General features: G+C 39.5%; 1 protein-coding gene across 1 annotated transcript in view; it reads left to right on the plus strand.

Moving 5' to 3' along the window:
• Positions 1 to 6,514: 6,514 nt before the first annotated feature.
• Positions 6,515 to 18,970, plus strand: part of LOC308418216 (protein FRA10AC1 homolog) — a 30,413-nt gene continuing 17,957 nt past the window's right edge. The window contains exons 1-7 of the mRNA XM_080913595.1: positions 6,515 to 6,651; positions 8,663 to 8,739; positions 10,738 to 10,833; positions 10,955 to 11,000; positions 13,712 to 13,788; positions 14,894 to 14,977; positions 15,952 to 16,036. Of these exons, the coding sequence (XP_080769721.1) occupies positions 8,663 to 8,739; positions 10,738 to 10,833; positions 10,955 to 11,000; positions 13,712 to 13,788; positions 14,894 to 14,977; positions 15,952 to 16,036 (465 nt within the window). The 5' untranslated portion in view covers positions 6,515 to 6,651. The remainder of the gene's footprint in view (positions 6,652 to 8,662; positions 8,740 to 10,737; positions 10,834 to 10,954; positions 11,001 to 13,711; positions 13,789 to 14,893; positions 14,978 to 15,951; positions 16,037 to 18,970) is intronic.

An 18,970-nucleotide genomic window follows, 5' to 3' on the forward strand; every position in this document is an offset into this window, starting at 1 on the left:
TCTCATACAATAAATTTCTATTCAGTTGACCCAGAACTATGTATTAGGCAGACAATATTAAATCCTATGCTGTTAACCACAAGGCTGTGTATGTATTGATCTTGGGTATACTTGAGAAACAGTTAATAGTTGAACTTATTCTGACACTATTTGATTATTTTCACAAGTTGCACTTGCAATAGTTACTATGAACAAGGCATCATTTCACCAGAATCACTTCATTTTAAATTTCATCTGTCACTGTAACATAGATACTTGTATCACCCCATTTTACAGGTAAGGAAATAATTTGTCCATAGTTCTCTAGCTTGTAAATGGCAGGTCTATGACTTCAGGGAAATTCAAGTTGACTCTTGACATCTGAGGAGCTTTTGATGGGGGAAAGACAGTGATGATATCATGTTGTTAGGAGAGAGATAGAGAAAAGAGCTATTTTGTGACAGACTGGAGAGATCGCTCAGTGGTAAAGAGCATACAGTGGATCTGGGTTTGGTTCCCAGTACTCACATGGCACAGCTCAGCTGTAACTCCTGTTCCAAGAGTTCTGATGCCCTCTCCTGGCCTCCATGGTCACTGCATGCATTTGATATAAGCATATACATGCAGGCCAAAAAACCAAACCAAAACAAAACACACACACACACACACACACACACACACACACACACACACACACACAACCCCTCATTTACACAAAATAAAAATCCTTAGAAAAGAATGAAGATGCAGAGAATGTCTTAACTGAAGTATGCAAATATCAAAGTTTTTTACATAAGAGGTATTTTTAATCTTGTTGTGTGCTTTGTTAAAGTTTCAAATTTCCTCCAAAGCAAATTGATGATCACTCCAGGAAAATGTTATAATTTTTAAAAGTTATCCTCTTGGGTTCCACTGGGATGCTTACAATCCTTCAATCTTTTCAGCTTTAGAAGCACCTTTCATTTCTCTATTCCTCATCTTGTATCCATTTAGCTACAACTTCTACCATGCATTCCTTCAACTATTAAATTATTTCTTTCCGTTCCCAACACTGACTGCCATCTGTTCTGATGAACTCCCCGCTGTCCCTCCTGCCTCCAGCTATCCTATTAAATGGATAATATACTATTCTGCATTCTATTAAAGGGATGATATGTTACTAAAGCACTGTACATAGTGTCTCCTTTTTAAAGCCAAACCCTTTACATGCAGCATCTAAGCTGATTTTCACATCTTTGTCCATCCAAAATGACACCTCTGTTTCATAACTCTCCTTTATAAAGATGCCAACATTTAGTATTCAAGAACATTCTAAATCTGCCTCAAGATCCCTCTGTGGCATTACCTTCACTACTTTTTAAAATTCTGCTCTTAATGAAGTCACCCCACTCATTTCCCTAGACAAGTTGTAGATATTTCTACCTCCAGTTTTTATCCTGAAAGTCCAGTCTTGACTATCAACTCCCTTCCATAACCTTTAGTATTTAAGATCTACATTTAAATTGTAGCTCGTCTCCTTTCTTCTAAAGTCTTTCCCACATTTTACTAATCTTTTTCTCAAGTTATTTGGTTACTTTTCTTCATTAAAAAAAAAAAAAAAAAAAAAAAAAAAAAAAGCTCCTGACTTGCCCAAGAATCACAACTGCCGTCAGCCTTACCAAAAGACAGTAGATAATATTAAACACAAACCTGGAATTCACAGTCAATTGCATTTCGGCTCATTTATATCATCATGACTTTGGGAAATTGGGAAAATTAATTTCTCCAAATCTGCTTCCTTGTCTGTAAAACAGGGATGATAATACTTTGTCTTGTTTAACAATGTTTACATATGTACATTTTTTTGTGGGTGTAAACCTGTGGGTGTGACAGCATGAATGTGGAGGTCAGATGACACCCCAAGTGTTGGTCCTCAGAGGTCTTCCATTTTTTTTGAGACAGTACTTCTCTTGGCTCTGGACCCTGACAGGTAGTCAGCCTAAATGGTCCAAAAGCTTCTAGGAATCCACCTATTTAGCCTCGTTTTCACCATCACTGAGATTTCAGGGGTATACTAGCAGGCCCATATTTTTACATGGATTCTAAGGATTCAAATTCAAGTTCTCATGCTTTCAAGGCAAGCACTCAAACCATCTACTCATCTCCACCCCTTCAGCAAACATTTAGGTCAATCGCTTACCTACCATTGTGCTAAGGACTGAGGGCTGCAATAGTCATGGCTCCTGTTCTAGCGGAGCTCATATCTATCTCAATGATGGAGAATGGGATAAACCATTAGTGTGTATGTTTGTTAGTAGTGGGTACTGAAAGTGAGGTGTGGGTTATGGTATTCTCACCCAGTCTGTGTACCACTTATGAAAAGCCTTTCCTTTATCTATGAAGTTTTATAGTAAAGAAAGTCATAAATCAAAGAGCTTTCTGATACATTGATGATGTGATGGACATTCTTGGTTGTCAACTTGACTATATCAGGAATTAATTAAAACCCAACTGGCTGGGTACATCTGTGAGGGATATTTTTCTTAATTAAATCATTTGAAGTGGGAAAATCCACTTTTAATTTAGACCTTTGGGGGTGGGAAGGCCCATCTTTCCTCTGGGCCACACCTTCTGCTGGCAGCCTATATAAAACACAAGAAAAGGAAAGCTTGCTTTCTTTGCCTGATTTCTTTTGTAAGTCCATTTCTTCCCTGGCATTGGAGCCTACCTCTTTGGGATTCCAGTGTATACTGAAGACCAGCTAAGATATCTAGACTGAACTACTACTGTATTATTGGACCTTTTAATTATATGTGTGTGTATGGGTGTGAGTTTGTGTATGTTTTGTTCTTCTAGAGAACCTTGACCAATACAAATGATAACATGAAGTAGGTGGGTTATAACTAAGTTGGAGAATCTCTGTGACAGGCCATCTGATGACAAGGGTTGGGAAAAATAGCAGATGTTTGTGTTTTCCAAAAGGATTTACGTAATCTTCACAAGAATCTTAGACCACCCACAGGCGGGTAATACATAGTTATTTAAGGGCTAAAGATAGCCCAAGATATTTGCCACTGGATCTGCAACATTTTGACCTTCCATAAATTGAAATTGTAATCAATCAATTAACCTTGTAGAAAGATTAACATGGGTGGCTATTTTTCTTTTTCTGGGCATCTTTCTTAGTCAGAGTTTCTATTCCTGCACAAAACATCATGACCAAGAAGCAAGTTGGGGAGGAAAGGGTTTATTCAACTTACACTTCCACACTGCTGTTCATCACCAAAGGAAGTCAGGACTGGAACTCAAGCAGGTTAGGAAACAGGAGCTGATGCAGAGGCCATGGAGGGATGTTACCTACTGGCCTGCTTCCCTTAACTTGCTCAGCCTGCTTTCTTATAGAACCCATGTCTACCAGCCCAGGGATGGCACCACCCACAATGGGCTGGGCCCTTCCCCACATTGATCACTAGTTGAGAAAATGCCTCAGAGCTAGATCTCATGGAGGCATTTCCTCAACGGAGTCTCCTTTCTCTGTGATAACTCCAGCTTGTGTCAAGTTGATACAAAACAAGCCAGTACAGCATCTCAATTCACAACACATAGCAAATCACCTCAAGATCTGGTTGCTTGAAGCAACATTTAATTTGCATGAATTGCAATGTGGGTTGGACTCAGTGAAGATGGCTCGGGTCTATCTTACCAGCAAGGAGACAGAAAGGGTCAGGCAGGAGCTGCATCATCATTACAACTCAGCTTCACAAGACTCTCAGTATTATTTCTGTAGAGTTTGACATCTGGGCAGAAACTGCAGATATCAGGTTACCGTGGAGAAGTATCGATGCCATATCATTCTTAATGAAAAAAAATTCATGTGATCATTTTTGGAAAATAAAGTGTGCTCAGACATAAAGTATCAACAGGACATGTCTTAAAAGCATGACTTGATATTTTATGGCCATCATCATCCATCTCTGGCCATTATCTCATGCCTATCACAGCATTTTGTTGCTTTGAGATATGTAGCATCAATATATGGTTGCATTTTTGTAATCATTGATAACATATCTGAATGCCTGGGACCCGTAGGTTTCCATTTACCATATACTTATGGTATATGACAGAATACATTGATTTTACTATTTTATATGCTCTGCCTTTCAAACTAATTTGTCTTCGAGATGAAGAACTGGTTTTTATACATCTGTAATCCCAATGACTGCTCCATCCAATGCAGGTTCTTAATGGGTGTTTGTGTCTTTTAATACTGATTTGTAATTTGTTACTTGAGATTTTCCCCATTGGGTAAGTTTTTTGTCCTGTGTTGATTCAAATTTAGATAATATGATCTATCTATAGCATATATTTTGTATTTAATGTCTCCAGTAGCTGCAGACCTCAAAGCAAAAATGGAAACCTTTGATTGAATGGAAAATAGAAACACATATCTAATCAGAAGCTATTCCCTATGGGACCATGAACTGAGGGATAGGACCTGAATTATGTAAACAGAAAAGTGCTACCCAGCTCCAAACCCTCATGGACCTGTGGGGTCAAGATTCATGAACCCCCCATGTGTAAAACAAAACATGTGTTGAAGAGATGGTGTGTTACAGTTCTATTGCTGTGAGGAGACACCATGAGCAAGAAAATTTATAAAAGAAACCATTTAATGGGGGCTGCTTACAGTTTTAGAGGGTGAGTTCATGACCATCACAGTTAGCAAGCTTGGCAGCAGACAGGCATGGTGCTGGAACAGTAGCTGAGAGCACACATCCTGATACAAAAGTTACAGGGTAGGGGTATATACAACTGGATACACACACACACACACACACACACACAGAGAGAGAGAGAGAGAGAGAGAGAGAGAGAGAGAGATGTCCTGTGGGCTTTTGAGTTCCAATAAATTAGGACCAATCATTCAAGCATATGAGTCTGTGGGACCCATTCAAACCACCATAGTTGGCAAAGCTGTTGAGAGGCTTGCAGCTCTTTCAGAGGACCGGGGTTTGGCTCCCAGTACCTACAATGGATGGCCCACACCACTCTGTAACTCCTGTTCCAGGGCTTACAACCCCATCTTCTCTTCTCCATCTGTAATGTAACATGGAGAAGCGGGTACACATATATTACACATAAGCAAATTTTTAAAAATTTAAATGCAGGGGTTACAACAGCAGCACAGGATTGTTGGAAAACTAAAATGGAGTGGAACAAAATGTTAATGCATGTCAAATATTGGTATAAAAGAGTTGGATATAGGTTACTGGAGTTCTTATTATAAATAAAAGTGTTTGATTTTTCGATACCTACCAAAAATGACTGCTTAACAAAATAACTCAATACTATAATATTAAATTGTGAGGCTTCCTGTTTACAGTTTTAAGGAAACATTTTTACTGTATAATTCAAATGCATCTTTAAATACATGAATTTATAATCATGTAATTAAGAAGATGACACTTAACTGCTTTGTGTAAATCAGGGAGTGTCTATAATTTGCTGCCAGGAATAAAAAGACTTGAATGAATTGACAGGGATGTTGTCAATATACTGTTTAGGATAAAAGATTTAAAAGGAACGAGTATTAAGATTCAGAGTTTTTCTTAAAATGGACCCGCTGTAAAAGCAAGAAGCTTGCCAGTTCTATTCAGCAAATGTTGTAGTAGCTCCTGTGATTTCAAAGGCAGTGTTGGCTGTGGAGGGCGAGATGAATAACCGCTGGTACTGGAGGGAACAAGATCTGAACCCAGTGGAAAGAGGAATGGGAAAAGCACAGTGCAGAAGAGCTCCATGGAGCTTAAAATAATTTAATTTTGCCTGCCTGAGTCTTCTTTCCTTCCTTCCTTCCTTCCTTCCTTCCTTCCTTCCTTCCTTCCTTCCTTCCTATTTTTCTTTCTTTTTCTTTTTAAAAATTCTATATTGGATGTCCTTTCCGCGTATGCTAGGTCGCTTATTGGCATGGAATCCGCGACCCTGTGAAATCTTTCTCATTTCCCATTTCTTCTTTTCCTCGCCAACTCGATCTCTTCACCCGCCAGCACTGCATTTGGAACAGTATCTATTGTGTGGGTGGCGGAATGCGGAGAAGCTATTTTTGTTCTAATTATGAGCACAGTTTTCGTAGGGGGAAAAGAGGGGGTAATAAGACAGATCTGAGGCTGAGCCGCTGGCTGGGCGAGGATGCTCTGTTGAGGCGTTACTAAGGTTACTAGAGAGAGGACCGCAGGTGACAGGCAGGGCTTTTTCCCCCTTCTACAGCAAGATACATAAGATGAATTTTCCAATGAAGGACGTGGGCTAGGCAGTGCTACATTGTACCACATGCTGGATTCCCTAGAGGGAAAAGGAGACGGACCAAAGGAAAAATGAAGATCCAAAGCAGTGAGCCTCCGCTTCTTTTTCCGGACCTTTTCTTCCGCCGTCTTTGTTTACGCCGAGCCGTTCTTGCTGCAGCACACGGTCGGCGCGCCCGGGAGAACGGTACCTTGTCAATGTGACACGCCTTTGAGCCGGGCCGGAAGCGGTTCCCAGCCGGTACCCGTAGGGACTGGCGTGCAGCGGGCGGCGGCGCTGCGTGACTCTGGAGGACCGGCGCGGACCTGCAGCGGCTCGCTGAGGCCGTGGCTCGTCGCTGCAGCTGTCAGGACTCTTGGGGCGAACTTGCCAGACAGGAGCGGAAGGGAAAGGGTGTGTGTGTGTAGGGAGGGCCGTGGGCGTATTTGGTATCAGAGAAGACTTTGAAACTGGCTCCTCTTAGTAGTTGATTTGCCCCATTTATTTTCTTAACTCCCAGTCGATTGGTAGCCTGGTTTGAGTAAGAGCTTTTTAGTGAAGCTACTGAGTTAAGATAGCTCATGGGATGGATGAAGCTGCCAGAGAAATAAGAAATGGGGAATCGGAGGAGGGAAGTGGCGTCGGGGATGAGGGGTCAAGATGATCTACAAGTTCGCATTTACAGGTTTTACTGTACTAGATACGGTTCCCAAACTCTTTAAGCTTGATGTCTTACTTCTGCGAGGGCCGGACTTCTTTACATAATCTTAATGTTAACCTTTACATAAGAGGGGAAGCCGAAAAAGCATGTGTGTCAGCCAGATCTTCGGTTCTGCAGAGATCCAGGCGCCACACTGCCGTTTTCCACCATCAAAATAGGAAGCAAGTGAGGATATAGGATTAGAGGGTAGTATAATTTGAACAGCCATGATAAGATGTGCTAAAAAGTGTGAAATCTGGGTGTATAAAGCAATGATGTCAGTCAGGGAAGGTGGGAACTGTGGCCTGCAAACCTGTGTCCCCAAGCTTGACTGTCATCTTCTTTTTAGCATTTGGTGGGCTAGGGAAGAGAGGTATATACTCACACACCCAAGTTTGAAAATGGAGTTACAGAGACTCACAGAATTTAATGATGTGACATAGCTACCTTATTTAACAGATGGAGTGACATAAGGAAGGTAGTCAAGAATGGAAACACTGGCTGTCCTAGCTGTACTTGCCAACACACATGCTAAAGTTAATGTCACTACCTGGACTGGTTCCTTTCAGCTGTGGAGATTGCAACCCACCTTTACCCCTATTAGTGAGTGTCATAAATTCTGTGCACTTGCACTTGCTGACACAAATACCAAAGCTAAAAAATAGTATTACTTGACCTGGGCTGGCTCTTTTCAGCTGTAGGCGTTTAATATTGATGGCATACGATAGTGAAATCACCAGTAAGTACCCTTGCTCATGTGTTCCAAACTCTGTGTGACACTGGAATCAGATGCCTCTTCAGACACAACTGACAGCTGAAGCTTTTCAGCAATTCTAAGAATGTCAGTCTGAAAATAATAAAACTGACTAAGCCTAGGGGTAAGGAAACTTATCTTAAGGAAACCTCAAAACTAATGTTTAAAAATCAAGGGAAAAATTTAACCAGTTGATAATGTACTGTTTACAAACACTAATTCTGGCAAGTTGTGCCTAATATTCCCAAGAGACTGTTGAAGCTGGGGCCTTAAGAATCAAGTAGGTCAGTTTAACTACATTTTCATCCCTAAAATGCAAATACTTGTTTTTAACTTGAAAAATCATAAGCATGGTTTATAAAGTGCGCATCACTGTGTCTATGACAAAGTAAGAATATGGTCAGTCGTTCATTGCTTAATAAGAAAGAAACTTAAGTACTTCTTGCAACTTCATTGTTCAAATATCACAGAGTATGCTTACACAGTGGTATAGCCATCAAGCACCTATACCTCAGACAGCCCCCTATTTTAATTATTACTGTAGATAATTAAAATGATATTTACACATGTAAACGGTATAGTTGAAGTACTAGGCAATAATTTATCATTTTCCCCCCAGTGGTTTGTCAATGGCTGAAACATCTGTAGGGATGTGTAACAGAAACAAAAGTGATTCATGCGCCCCTTGCATGCAGTTGCTTCTCAGCATCCAGGCTTAGGTTTCACTGGAAAGGCCAATGATTAATCCTTGTTCCCTTAACAGCAATTAAAGGTAGAAAACATTCTGAAGTATCTGTCCCCTTACTTCAAAGAGGGTGAAAGCATTAGGTGGCTGGTAGCCCATGGGCATCAATCTGCCCACCCTGACTTGTAAAGCTTGTAGCTGCTTAAGGTCACTTGATCTTCACTCTCGTGTTTGCCGAGTGACTGGCATCGCAGGTCCGCACAGCTGACTTCACACTCCTTTGCAGATGCTCGGACACGGAGGCTACGACTCTGACTTCAGTGATGATGAGCAAGGTGGAGGGTCCAGCAAAAAGAGGAAGAAGTAAGTTCTCACTTCTAGATGGACACGAAGTGTACATAAATAATCTGGAAAGGTTTGGGATTGACTTTGCATATGGAAACAGCTGTAGCAAGTGAGGTTTTATTCATTACACTGTAATACATGAATTTCAGTTTGGTAGCAGTTGTGGGAAAAACAAAGTTTTGTCGTGAAGGAGTTTATTGAAAGGGAAAGAGGGAAAAGGAAAGATTTCTCTATTGCATGGTTTTTGTTTTGTTTGTTTTCTCATTTGTTAAGATTGTATGCCTACAAATGTTACAGCTTAAAGGAGGCTTAGTTGCTAGTACTTGTCTTCCCATCGAGGTCCAGGTGGAGGATGAACTGTAATTTAGAATACTTGTGATGTTTACTTGGATGAACAGGCCAGAATTGGGAGGACCAAGATCCTCTAGCATACAAAGCCTGGGCCTCACAAGGAGGACACATTCTTTTGTTGTCATTTTTGTTTCCAGAGACGATTTTATTATGTAGTTCAGGCTGGCCTGGAATTCCCTCTATAGCCCAGGCTATCCTACGATGGTGTGAATTGGCATGCCCAGCTGGAGGCAGCATCTTCTCCAAATTACTATGTTTAGGGGCATTGGTCTTAGTTTTCAGTGCTTAGAAATTTCATGTTATGTAGTGACCTAGGAGTGTTTGATTCATAGTAGCAGAACTTAGAGAAACTGTTTATTATCCCATGTTGAGACTTAATATGTTATCATTAACTAGGACTGAATGTTTTATAAGATCACCAGCTTCCATCAATAACAAAAGAATAGTAATGATTATAAAATATTATAACAATGTATGTTTTTTAGATTTCTTTCTTTTTTAAAGATTTACTTGTTATTTATGGGTATACTGTAGCTGTTCTCAGACACACCACAAAAGGGCATCAGATCTCATTACAGATGGTTGTGAGCCACCATGTGGTTACTAGAAATTGAACTCAGGACCTCTGGAAGAGCAGTCAGTGTTCTTAACGGCTGAGCCATCTCTCCAGCTCTGTTTTTTTTTTTTTTTGTTTTGTTTTGTTTTGTTTTGTTTTGCTTGTTTGTTTTTGTTTGGTGTTTTGGATTTTTCATTAAGAAACATTACTTTCTGATCTGATGATGGGACTGAGTTGGTAGAATGCTTGCCAAGGATATATGAAGCCCCATGTTCAATCCCTAGTACTGTGTAAAACAAAGAAAGGTGATATGTGTCCTTGAGAGGAAGATTAAGGCGCATCAGGAGCTCAGGTTTATCCTTGGTTACATAGTGATTTCCAGGCCATCCTGGGCTACTAAGGATCCTCCCTCAAAAGAAATGGTTTAGGAATAGAATTTGAGCAGATTTAGTTGGTTACTATGGTCTAGGGCTCTGTTTATATCAGTGAGGCTGATCATTTGTGGCTAGTGTCCTCTAGTCAGACTTTCCATATTTTTTACCTGCTAAAATTTTATTATACCTACTTTGCAGATGAATAACTTAGGGTAGTCAGTGATTGAGTCAGGAACTGAACTAGGAACCTGCTGGTTAGAAGTAGCCATTTTATCTTTTCCATTTTCTAAGTATTCATTAAAGTTAAGAAGCAAAATGTTTCACTAAAGATCAGAGGCTCTTTTAAAGTTAGTCACTTTCCTTGTTGTGAACCTGTGCCTGACAAGAAGAAACTGAAATATTTGTTTTGGATCAAGATTTAAGAAGGGGTACAGTGAGAAGGGGTAACACATAGAGGCAGGAGCATGAAGGGGCGCAGGCAGGCAGGGTAACACCTGGAGGCTGGACACACTGTGTCTACAGTCAGGAAGCCAAGAGCACATATAAAGTGAGGCGGGGTTATAAAAGGTCAGTCCACCTGCAGCGATCCACTTCCTCCAGCAAGACTCCGCCTTCCTAAGACAACTGAGACGGAGGTCACTAGGAGGACACCTGCCGAGCAGTTACAAACATGGGAAGACTCACATGGCATCCTTTAGGAAAAACTTTTAACACGTTTTCTTTTTGCTATACTAGGACAGTCGAAGATGAGTTGCTGCTTACAAAACCATTTCAAAAAGAAAAGCATGGAAAGGTGGCCCATAAACAGGTTGCCGCAGACTTGCTGGACAGGTGTGGTATTTTGGTGTTATGATGGTCTTTGGTTTAAGACGTTTTATAATCTCAGAACCTGTAGATTTGATTTTGTTAATAAAATATGGACATTTGAATTTACTTAAATTTTTTTAAACAGGGAAGAAGCAAGAAATAGAAGGTTTCATCTCATAGCTATGGATGCTGTATCCTTTTTATAGTCCTATTTTTATAACTAGTAGAGTATTTTTCTTGTTAGCCATGTTTTCCACTAACTTTTAAAAATCAAAATCTTGTCAAGTTACTTAGACTAGTTTTATTTTTACAGGTTAGTAATTATTGATATAGAAGTATACCATTCATATTTTCAGGTGTAATTCTCTTTTGTTAATATATAGGAAAAGTTAGTGATAAAAATAATGAAAAAAATATTAGTTGTGGTCTATACATAGACTTAGTCTACAAACTTACGAGTGTTCTAGCCTGCTCTTGGCAGACTTCCAGCCTTTCCCTTGTCTGTCCATATCTTCTTTAGCATCGTTTTAATTTATTACCTTTCTACCTGGTTCTTGGCTATTTTAAACTTTCTGCAAAACTTCTGTTTTAAAATTAAATCTGTCTGAATACCATCTCTAGGCCTGCTGTTGCTCTGTTCCTCAGGTGTGACTGGAGACTAAGCTGTAAGTCAGACTGTGTCATGCACTGCTACCCTGACCTCATGCTCCTGTGGCTTGTTAGAGGACAGGAGAGGCCAGGGAAGGACTGAAGAAAGAAAGCACCACACTAGAGTCATCTGATGAATTTTATCTCATTCCTTTCCTGTAAGTTACTGTGTTGTAAATTTTTAAAAAATCTCTTTTACCTCCTAACCCATTGGAAGCTTAGCTTAACCTAATGGTCTTATCTCCCATAAACAGCTACACATGTTCTCCCTTCTCTGACACTTTTCATGGAGTGTGTAGGGCGCCTAGTGAAAATAAAAATATAGGTGCCATTTTTCTGGCATAGATGGTAGAGGACCCGAGTTTTGGGGGATATGTTTAGCTATGGTAGAATAGTCACTATGTTAAAAGTTAGTGACTTTGCTAGGTGTGGTGGTGCACACCTTCAATCCCAGCATTCAGAAGGCATAGGCTGGCAGATCTCTGAATTTGAGGCTAGTATAGTTTACATAGTGAGCTTCAAGCTAGCCAAGACTACATAGTGTGACCCTGTCTCAAAAAACAAACAAAAACCTAAAAAGTTAGTGGCTGTCTTAGTTAAGGTTTCAGAATGAAGGGACAACATAACCTTGGCAACTCTTATAAAGGACAGCATTTAATTGGGGCTGGCTTACAGTTTCAGGGGTTCAGTCCATTATCATCATGGTAAGAAGCATGGCAGCATCAGGCAGACATGGTACTGGAGGAGGTGAGGGTTCTACATCTTGATCTTCAGGAGAATATCTTCCAGACTGGGCTGAGCTTGAGCATAGGCAACGTCAAAGCCCACCTACATAGGCCACACCTCCTCACAGTGCCACTTCTTATTCAAACACATGAATATATAGGGGCCATACCTACTCAGTTTACCACAGCAGTCTTCCTAGACTTACTCTTGGCTTTTCTGTGAGGGAGAGCAGGCTGTTGTGTCTTTTGGTGTTTTCAAATTGCTAGCCTCACTGTATAGATGCAAAAAAAAAAAAAAAAAGCCTGGGGAATGAATGTAGTTCAGTACAAGGGCAGTCCCCGGTGTGCCTTTAAATCACCATCTTTCACAGGCTTGTATTTGTTTTTATATATAACATCCATAGGCAAGAGGAGTAGGTTTTTGTCTACTCTATCTCCTGGAAGCTAAGCTCCCACTGCCCTGTTTTTGCTCAAGGAATAGTTGTGTTGACCACAGCCCTGCCTGTTGCCCATGACTGTCACTAGCAGAGCTGAGCTGTGACAGCAGAAACCACTAGACTGCAAAGCCTGTGAAATTTGTCATGTAGCTCCATACAGAAACAATGAACAGCTTGAATAGCATGCCCATTTAGGTAGTTGGAGCGTTTGAACCCAGGCCCTGAGGTGTTTGGCCTGCCTTCCCCTCAGTTTCATGTTCTTCTTAGGTACTGCATTAGAGCACAGTGATGGGTAGACCGCTGTGTCTGAGGATGTTGTCTCCGCAGTCGACAGCTCAGTCTGCAGTGCTCAAGGATGGAGGGTGCTGCCACGGTTTCCAACACTACTGTTCGATGTCCTGTTATTGTGCATGACAAATAGACATGGTTGTGTGGACTCTTGAATTTTAAAAAGAAACCTTACTGTGATTTATTTATTTTTCTCCTTTCTGAGACACTCTCTTACCCGGAGGCCCAGGCTGGCCAGGAACTCTTGTTGCTCCTCCTGCCTCAGCCTCTTGAATGCTGGTATGCTAGGTGTGAGCCAGCACACCTCCCCTTCTGACTTCTTAGGTTTGTGTTTTGTTTTTGAAACCTTAATGTTTGTGAGATTTAATTTTATAAACATATTCTATTTTTATATACTTCATCATTAATTATTACATTGTGTAACAATGGAAGATAAATTCTAATTTTTTTACCTTTAATTTAGAAGCCTCATTTTCTTTATTTGTAATATTACAATTAGACTGGATAAGAGATAAAGCTGTATGAAGTTTAGAAGCAGAACAGAAAGCTCCCTGTTTCCCCTGATGGTTATACATTTTTATCACAAGAATAATGTATGCATGTAAAAGATTCCAAACATTACAAGTAATACATGCTTGAAATGTTTTCAACAGAAAGTGAAAGTCTCTGTGCAGTTGTCCCTCATGACTTACATGTTTAAAAATGCTAGATGGATTCAAGCCATGCTTTCTTTTTATTTAGTAATATATTACAATGGAACAACTTCTGAACAGTTACAAAAATCCTTAATGTTTTGCATTGCAGTATCAAAGGCACACAAAGTTTGTAAATGACTATATTTTGTACTATGGTGGCAAAAGAGAGGACTTTAAGCGGTTGGGGTAAGTATCGTGACGTTTACATAGGATGGTAGGGCAAGTACAGATGGTTTTCTAGGCCCTCTATTGTAAACTACTTGACAACAGGCCTCAGGGAGTGTCCTCAAGATTGAACCTATGATGCTGGAAATAACAGTACATGTGAGAAATGCTTCTGTGTCTTGTTGATAGAACCAGGATTGCTTTTGCAAAAATAAGGCAATGGCCAAAAGACTCCTCAAATATAGTATATTGCTGTTGCCCTTAGTTGCTCCCTAGAGGTCTAAGATAAGCCCCTACTGCTGAGAACACCAGACACTTAGACACAGGATTCAGATGGCCCGAGATGATCTGATGAAAGCCTCCTTCCTCAGGACTAGCTTTCCTGGTACAATTGAAAAAGTGGCCATGGATTCGAGAGCAACGGAGGGGATGTGAGAGGAGTTAGAGGAAGAAAAGATAGGCTAGAAATGATGTAATCACATTTATAATCTTAAATGAGTAAAAACACTTAAAAAATAAGGCAAGAAGGAAACTTTTCTTGGAATTTCCCACACAAGAAAATTCTTCCTGTTTTGAGGCTGTTGGTCTTAACATGGATTCCCCTCTGACTTACCTGAGTAGGTAAGGCCGTAAAGACTTTAACACTGTCTTAGCTATCCCAGTTTTACCTTCCCCTGTCCCCTGAGCCCATGCTGCTCAAATGTTTATTCTACTTCCAAGCTGAGCATCTTTCTTTTTCTTCCCCTTTATTGGTCTTCCCAGGAAACTAGTAAAACGCTAGAACATTGCACACTATTGAGAGACTGTGACTTGGATCTATTCTGAAACTTGTCTTCATTCACATTTCCTCACTCAGAGTCTGAGCTTTTTTGTCCTTGACTTGGCAACAAAGCACCATTTGTGTAATTAACTCACTGTAGAATTGGATGAATTTGCTTCTCTATGGAACTTGTTCCTTTCTTGCATTTTTTCATAAGAAGCTTCTGAAAATATTGAAATATTTGTTTTATATAAAAATTTCCAAATAGAATTATATTTTTATTTAAATTTTCAGAAATTACAGCACTATTTAGCTTAAATCTGACTAATTTCATTTTTGTGCTAAATTAAAAATGTTATTTTCTAGGGAGAATGATAAGACAGATCTGGATATTATACGAGAAAATCATAGATTCCTATGGAATGAGGAGGATGAGGCAGATATGACTTGGTAACTTTACTCCATCATTTACTTGTTTTGTATGTGTGTGTGTGTGTGTGTGTGTGTGTGTGTGTGTGTGTGTGTGTGTGTGTGGAGGGCAGAGGACAGCTTAGAAGAGTGCTTCTATTCCCTCACCATGTGCTTCTCGGGGCTCAAACTCAGATCATCAGGATTGGTGGCAGGAGCCAGTACTGATCAGATTGCCATGCCAGTCTGATGGTATAGCAGTTTCAGCCATCAGACTCTAATGTAACCAGTGTTTTAGTCTTGTTTTTCTTATTCTGTTTTCTCTTTTATTATGTGTGTGTGTTTGTGTGTGTGTGGGGGGGGTGCAAGCATGTGTGCATATATGTGTGTGAGAACCCATATAGGCCAGAAGAGGGCAGCATATTGTCCAGATCTAGAAATAAAGGAGGTTGTGAGCCTCCCAGCCTGGGTGTTGGGAACTGAAGGACAGTACATGTTCTTAACCATTGAGCCATCTCTCCAGCCACAATATGTGTTGTTTTAATCTTCATTTACCAAGGCGGTCAGCTCTTTCATAGACAGTTTCTGAATCAAGGAGAGAAGCCTACATTTAGGGCTTTTGGTTCTGGTTTGCTTCCTTGTGTAATCTTTGGCAGTTTTAATTAACTTGTAATTGTTTGATATAGTCTTCAAAAATAATTATGCTATTGTTTATTATCTTATAATAAGCTTTTGTATGTTCCTTTATGTTTTAAATAATTTGGGAAAACAAAATACATGAAATTGGTTTTCAAAGTCAGACATCACTGAGGGTAATAAATGAAGAGTAATTTTCCATCTCATTCTCTGAGAGCTGCCATGGACAGTTCTGCTCCAAACAGTCATCACAGCCGCCTGTATCAGGCCTCTTAGCATTAATAATTATGTCTATATGTATCACCTATTTGATATTTCTTCCAAGTAGCAAACTATGGTTGAATTTCTGAATGTATAATACATAATTTTTATGAATTTAGGGAGAAGAGACTTGCAAAGAAATACTATGATAAATTATTCAGGGAATACTGTATAGCTGATCTCAGTAGATACAAAGAAAATAAGGTATGTCCTATCAATATTTATAGCTGGAGCTCTTGTTCAACTTTAGAATCAATTTTTATTAACTACTGTGACCCGCATTGTTCTTTTGTGGCGCTGATTTGAATCTGTTATCTTGCCCTTTGGAATATCATTTTGACTGCTTAACCTCTGTGGCCATGAGGTTTAAAGGAATTGAGATTTATGAAGGATGGGAGCTTTGTGTTTATAAGTCTAAAATTACACACAGTGGCAACTGGACTCCATCCGGGCTCTCATCTTGAGACACTTCGGAAGGATGTCTCTTTTCATAGCTCGTGTTTTAAATCAGCAGTTTTTTGATTGATTGCCATTTATGGAGTGGCAGATGCACTTTTGCTACATAAATATTTCTATTTTGGTAAAATTAACTTTCAGTCAGTGTTAATTAGTAGTGGCAGATTCCCATTTCCACATTTCATCTATAGTTAATATTAAGGCAAATTTTATTCCTATCTCAATTTCCATAGGAACTAGAGAAGGTAATCCAAGAATGGATGATCTCAGTTGGAAATATCAAAAGGAATGAGTGAATATTTGTATTTTACTAAAAATAATCCATTTATAAACAACTATCTTAAAAGAAATTCTAAGGATTTATTTTTTTGTTTGTTTTGATTTCTTTAGTGTCTTTAGTTTGTAAGTTGTTTTCTAGTTCTGTACAGACAGTAGCAATAATTACTTTGCATATTCCTGATACAAATCTGTATGGCTGTGGTAGACCAAAGACTTCCCTGCAAACAAATTGTGAATGATGCCATTTTAGAGCATTTGTCTGTACCAACTAATTACCATAATAACTAATTTGGAATCACCACAACAGCTTGGAATACTACTATTTAACTCTAGTCACTAGATTGTAAACCAAGTCTGAAGTACCTTTCTAGGGTCATGTGGCAAAGTAGATTTTTAAGACATGGATTTTTTTTTTATGACACACTCCAGTATTTATTGAAATTGGAGTGGACACTCTATATAGTGACTGTCCTTCAGAAAAAGCTGCAGTCTTGATGGGTGTGATCGTGTGAACTGTACACCCAGCATTCAAGAAGCAATGGCAGGATTGTGACTTCAGGGCCAGCCCAGGCTGCATAGCAAGTCTGGGGGAGATTCTGTCTCGAAAAAAATGTTGTAGTCTTTCTGAGGAGAAGAGATAATACACAATGTGTTTAAAGTCTCTATTTAAAATGATTACTAGAATCAGGGAGCTGGAAAGATGGCTCAGTGGTTAAGAGTGCTTGCTGAGGAGCCATAGGGGCCTGAGGGTCAGAGTTTGGATTTCAGCACCCATGTAACAAGGCCGGCAACCACACATATGTAAACACACATGCATGCACACCCTCAGTACCAGCCTGGATGTGGTCAGAGATAGGATCTCTGGAGCTTGCTAGCTTCCATCCTAGTCCCAACTCTTAGCGAAATTACAAACCCGAGGGATGGGGAGAGACTGCGTCAAAGGAATAGGTAAGGGTGAGTAAGGCACCTAAGGCACTCTTCTGCCCTCTTCTGCCCCCCCCCCACATGCATGCCCTCATGTGATCACGTTAAGGAGAATAATTCTGGTAGAAATTATATTTTGTTAGAATATGGTAACTGCATGTGAGAAGATAAGTGATAATAAATCAAATAGAAATGAGAGAATAGGGAGTTTGGAGGGGATGTATTTGGGGAATGTAATAGTTCTGTGTTCTAGTATACCATGTTTGACGTGCTGAAAAAAGTCAACTTACATCATGGTTCCAGAGTTAGGATGTATTTTCTCTTCGCTTCATTTACACAGATAGTACTTTATTCACTTTAAATAGCTCTTAATTAATCAGTGCCTACTCTACACAGTAGATACTTAAGGCACATCTAATGACTCTTCCTTTGCTCTGTATTCCTGTTCTTTTCTTTGAAAATTTTCCACATTTGAGACTGTATTTGAGTCCATCTTTCAACTAGAATTAGATTCAGCCACAAGGAAATGTGGGGAAAGAAAAAAGGAAAAACACTGCCTTAAATGAGCCAAAAGCTATTTTCTTTTATAAAAAGTCCAAGTAGACAGGATCTGTGTTGTGGGAAGCAGGATTCAGGACTAAGTATTGAATAAGTGCAGCTTGAATCCTGTGAGAAGAACTGGGGTTGCTAAAGGATATGAGGACACACAGCAGCTTCTAACTCCCCATAAGATTATAACAATATTGCTCTGTAAGGGTTTGCTTATTCTGGGGAGCTGGAGAGATGGCTTAGTAATTAAGATCATTGACTGCTCTTCCTGAGGTCATGAGTTCAATTCCCAACAAATACATGGTGGCTCACAACCATCTGTAACTGAAACTGATGCCCTCTTCTGGTGTGTCAAGGACAGTGTAGTCATATACATAATAAGTAAATTAATCTTTAAACAAAAGATTTGTTTATTTTTGTTTGATGTGCATGAATGTTTGCCTGCATGTGTATGCATGTACATGGGTGTATTGTGTCTGTGGAAACCAGAAGAGAGTGTCAGATGCCCTAGTACTGAAGGCTTAGATGGTTATGATCTACTCTGGATATTAGCAACTAAACCCTGGTCTTCTGCAGCAGCAGCACTAAGCACTCTTAACAGCCGAGCCATCTCTTCAGTCCCATTGTTTTTTCAAAGATTTAACAAGACATTATTTTAATAATTACCTGTTATTTTCATTTGAAATACAAGTCCAATAAATAGTTGCTTAACAAGTATATTTGTTAAATAGATTAATGAATAAATGAAAATGTTTAGAAAACTCTTTCTAGTAATACATTTGACTTTGTGCCTCAGTAGACACTCCAAGACAGTGTTGAATGACATCTATCTCTACACACAGATAGAAACTTCAGCACAAAATGAAAGGGAGTAATTTAAAATTTTTACCTCTTTTTTTTTTTTTTTTTGATACTTACTTGCTCTACTTT

This window comes from Micromys minutus, assembly GCF_963924665.1.
Source record: "Micromys minutus genome assembly, chromosome: 2".
NCBI lineage: Eukaryota > Metazoa > Chordata > Mammalia > Rodentia > Muridae > Micromys > Micromys minutus.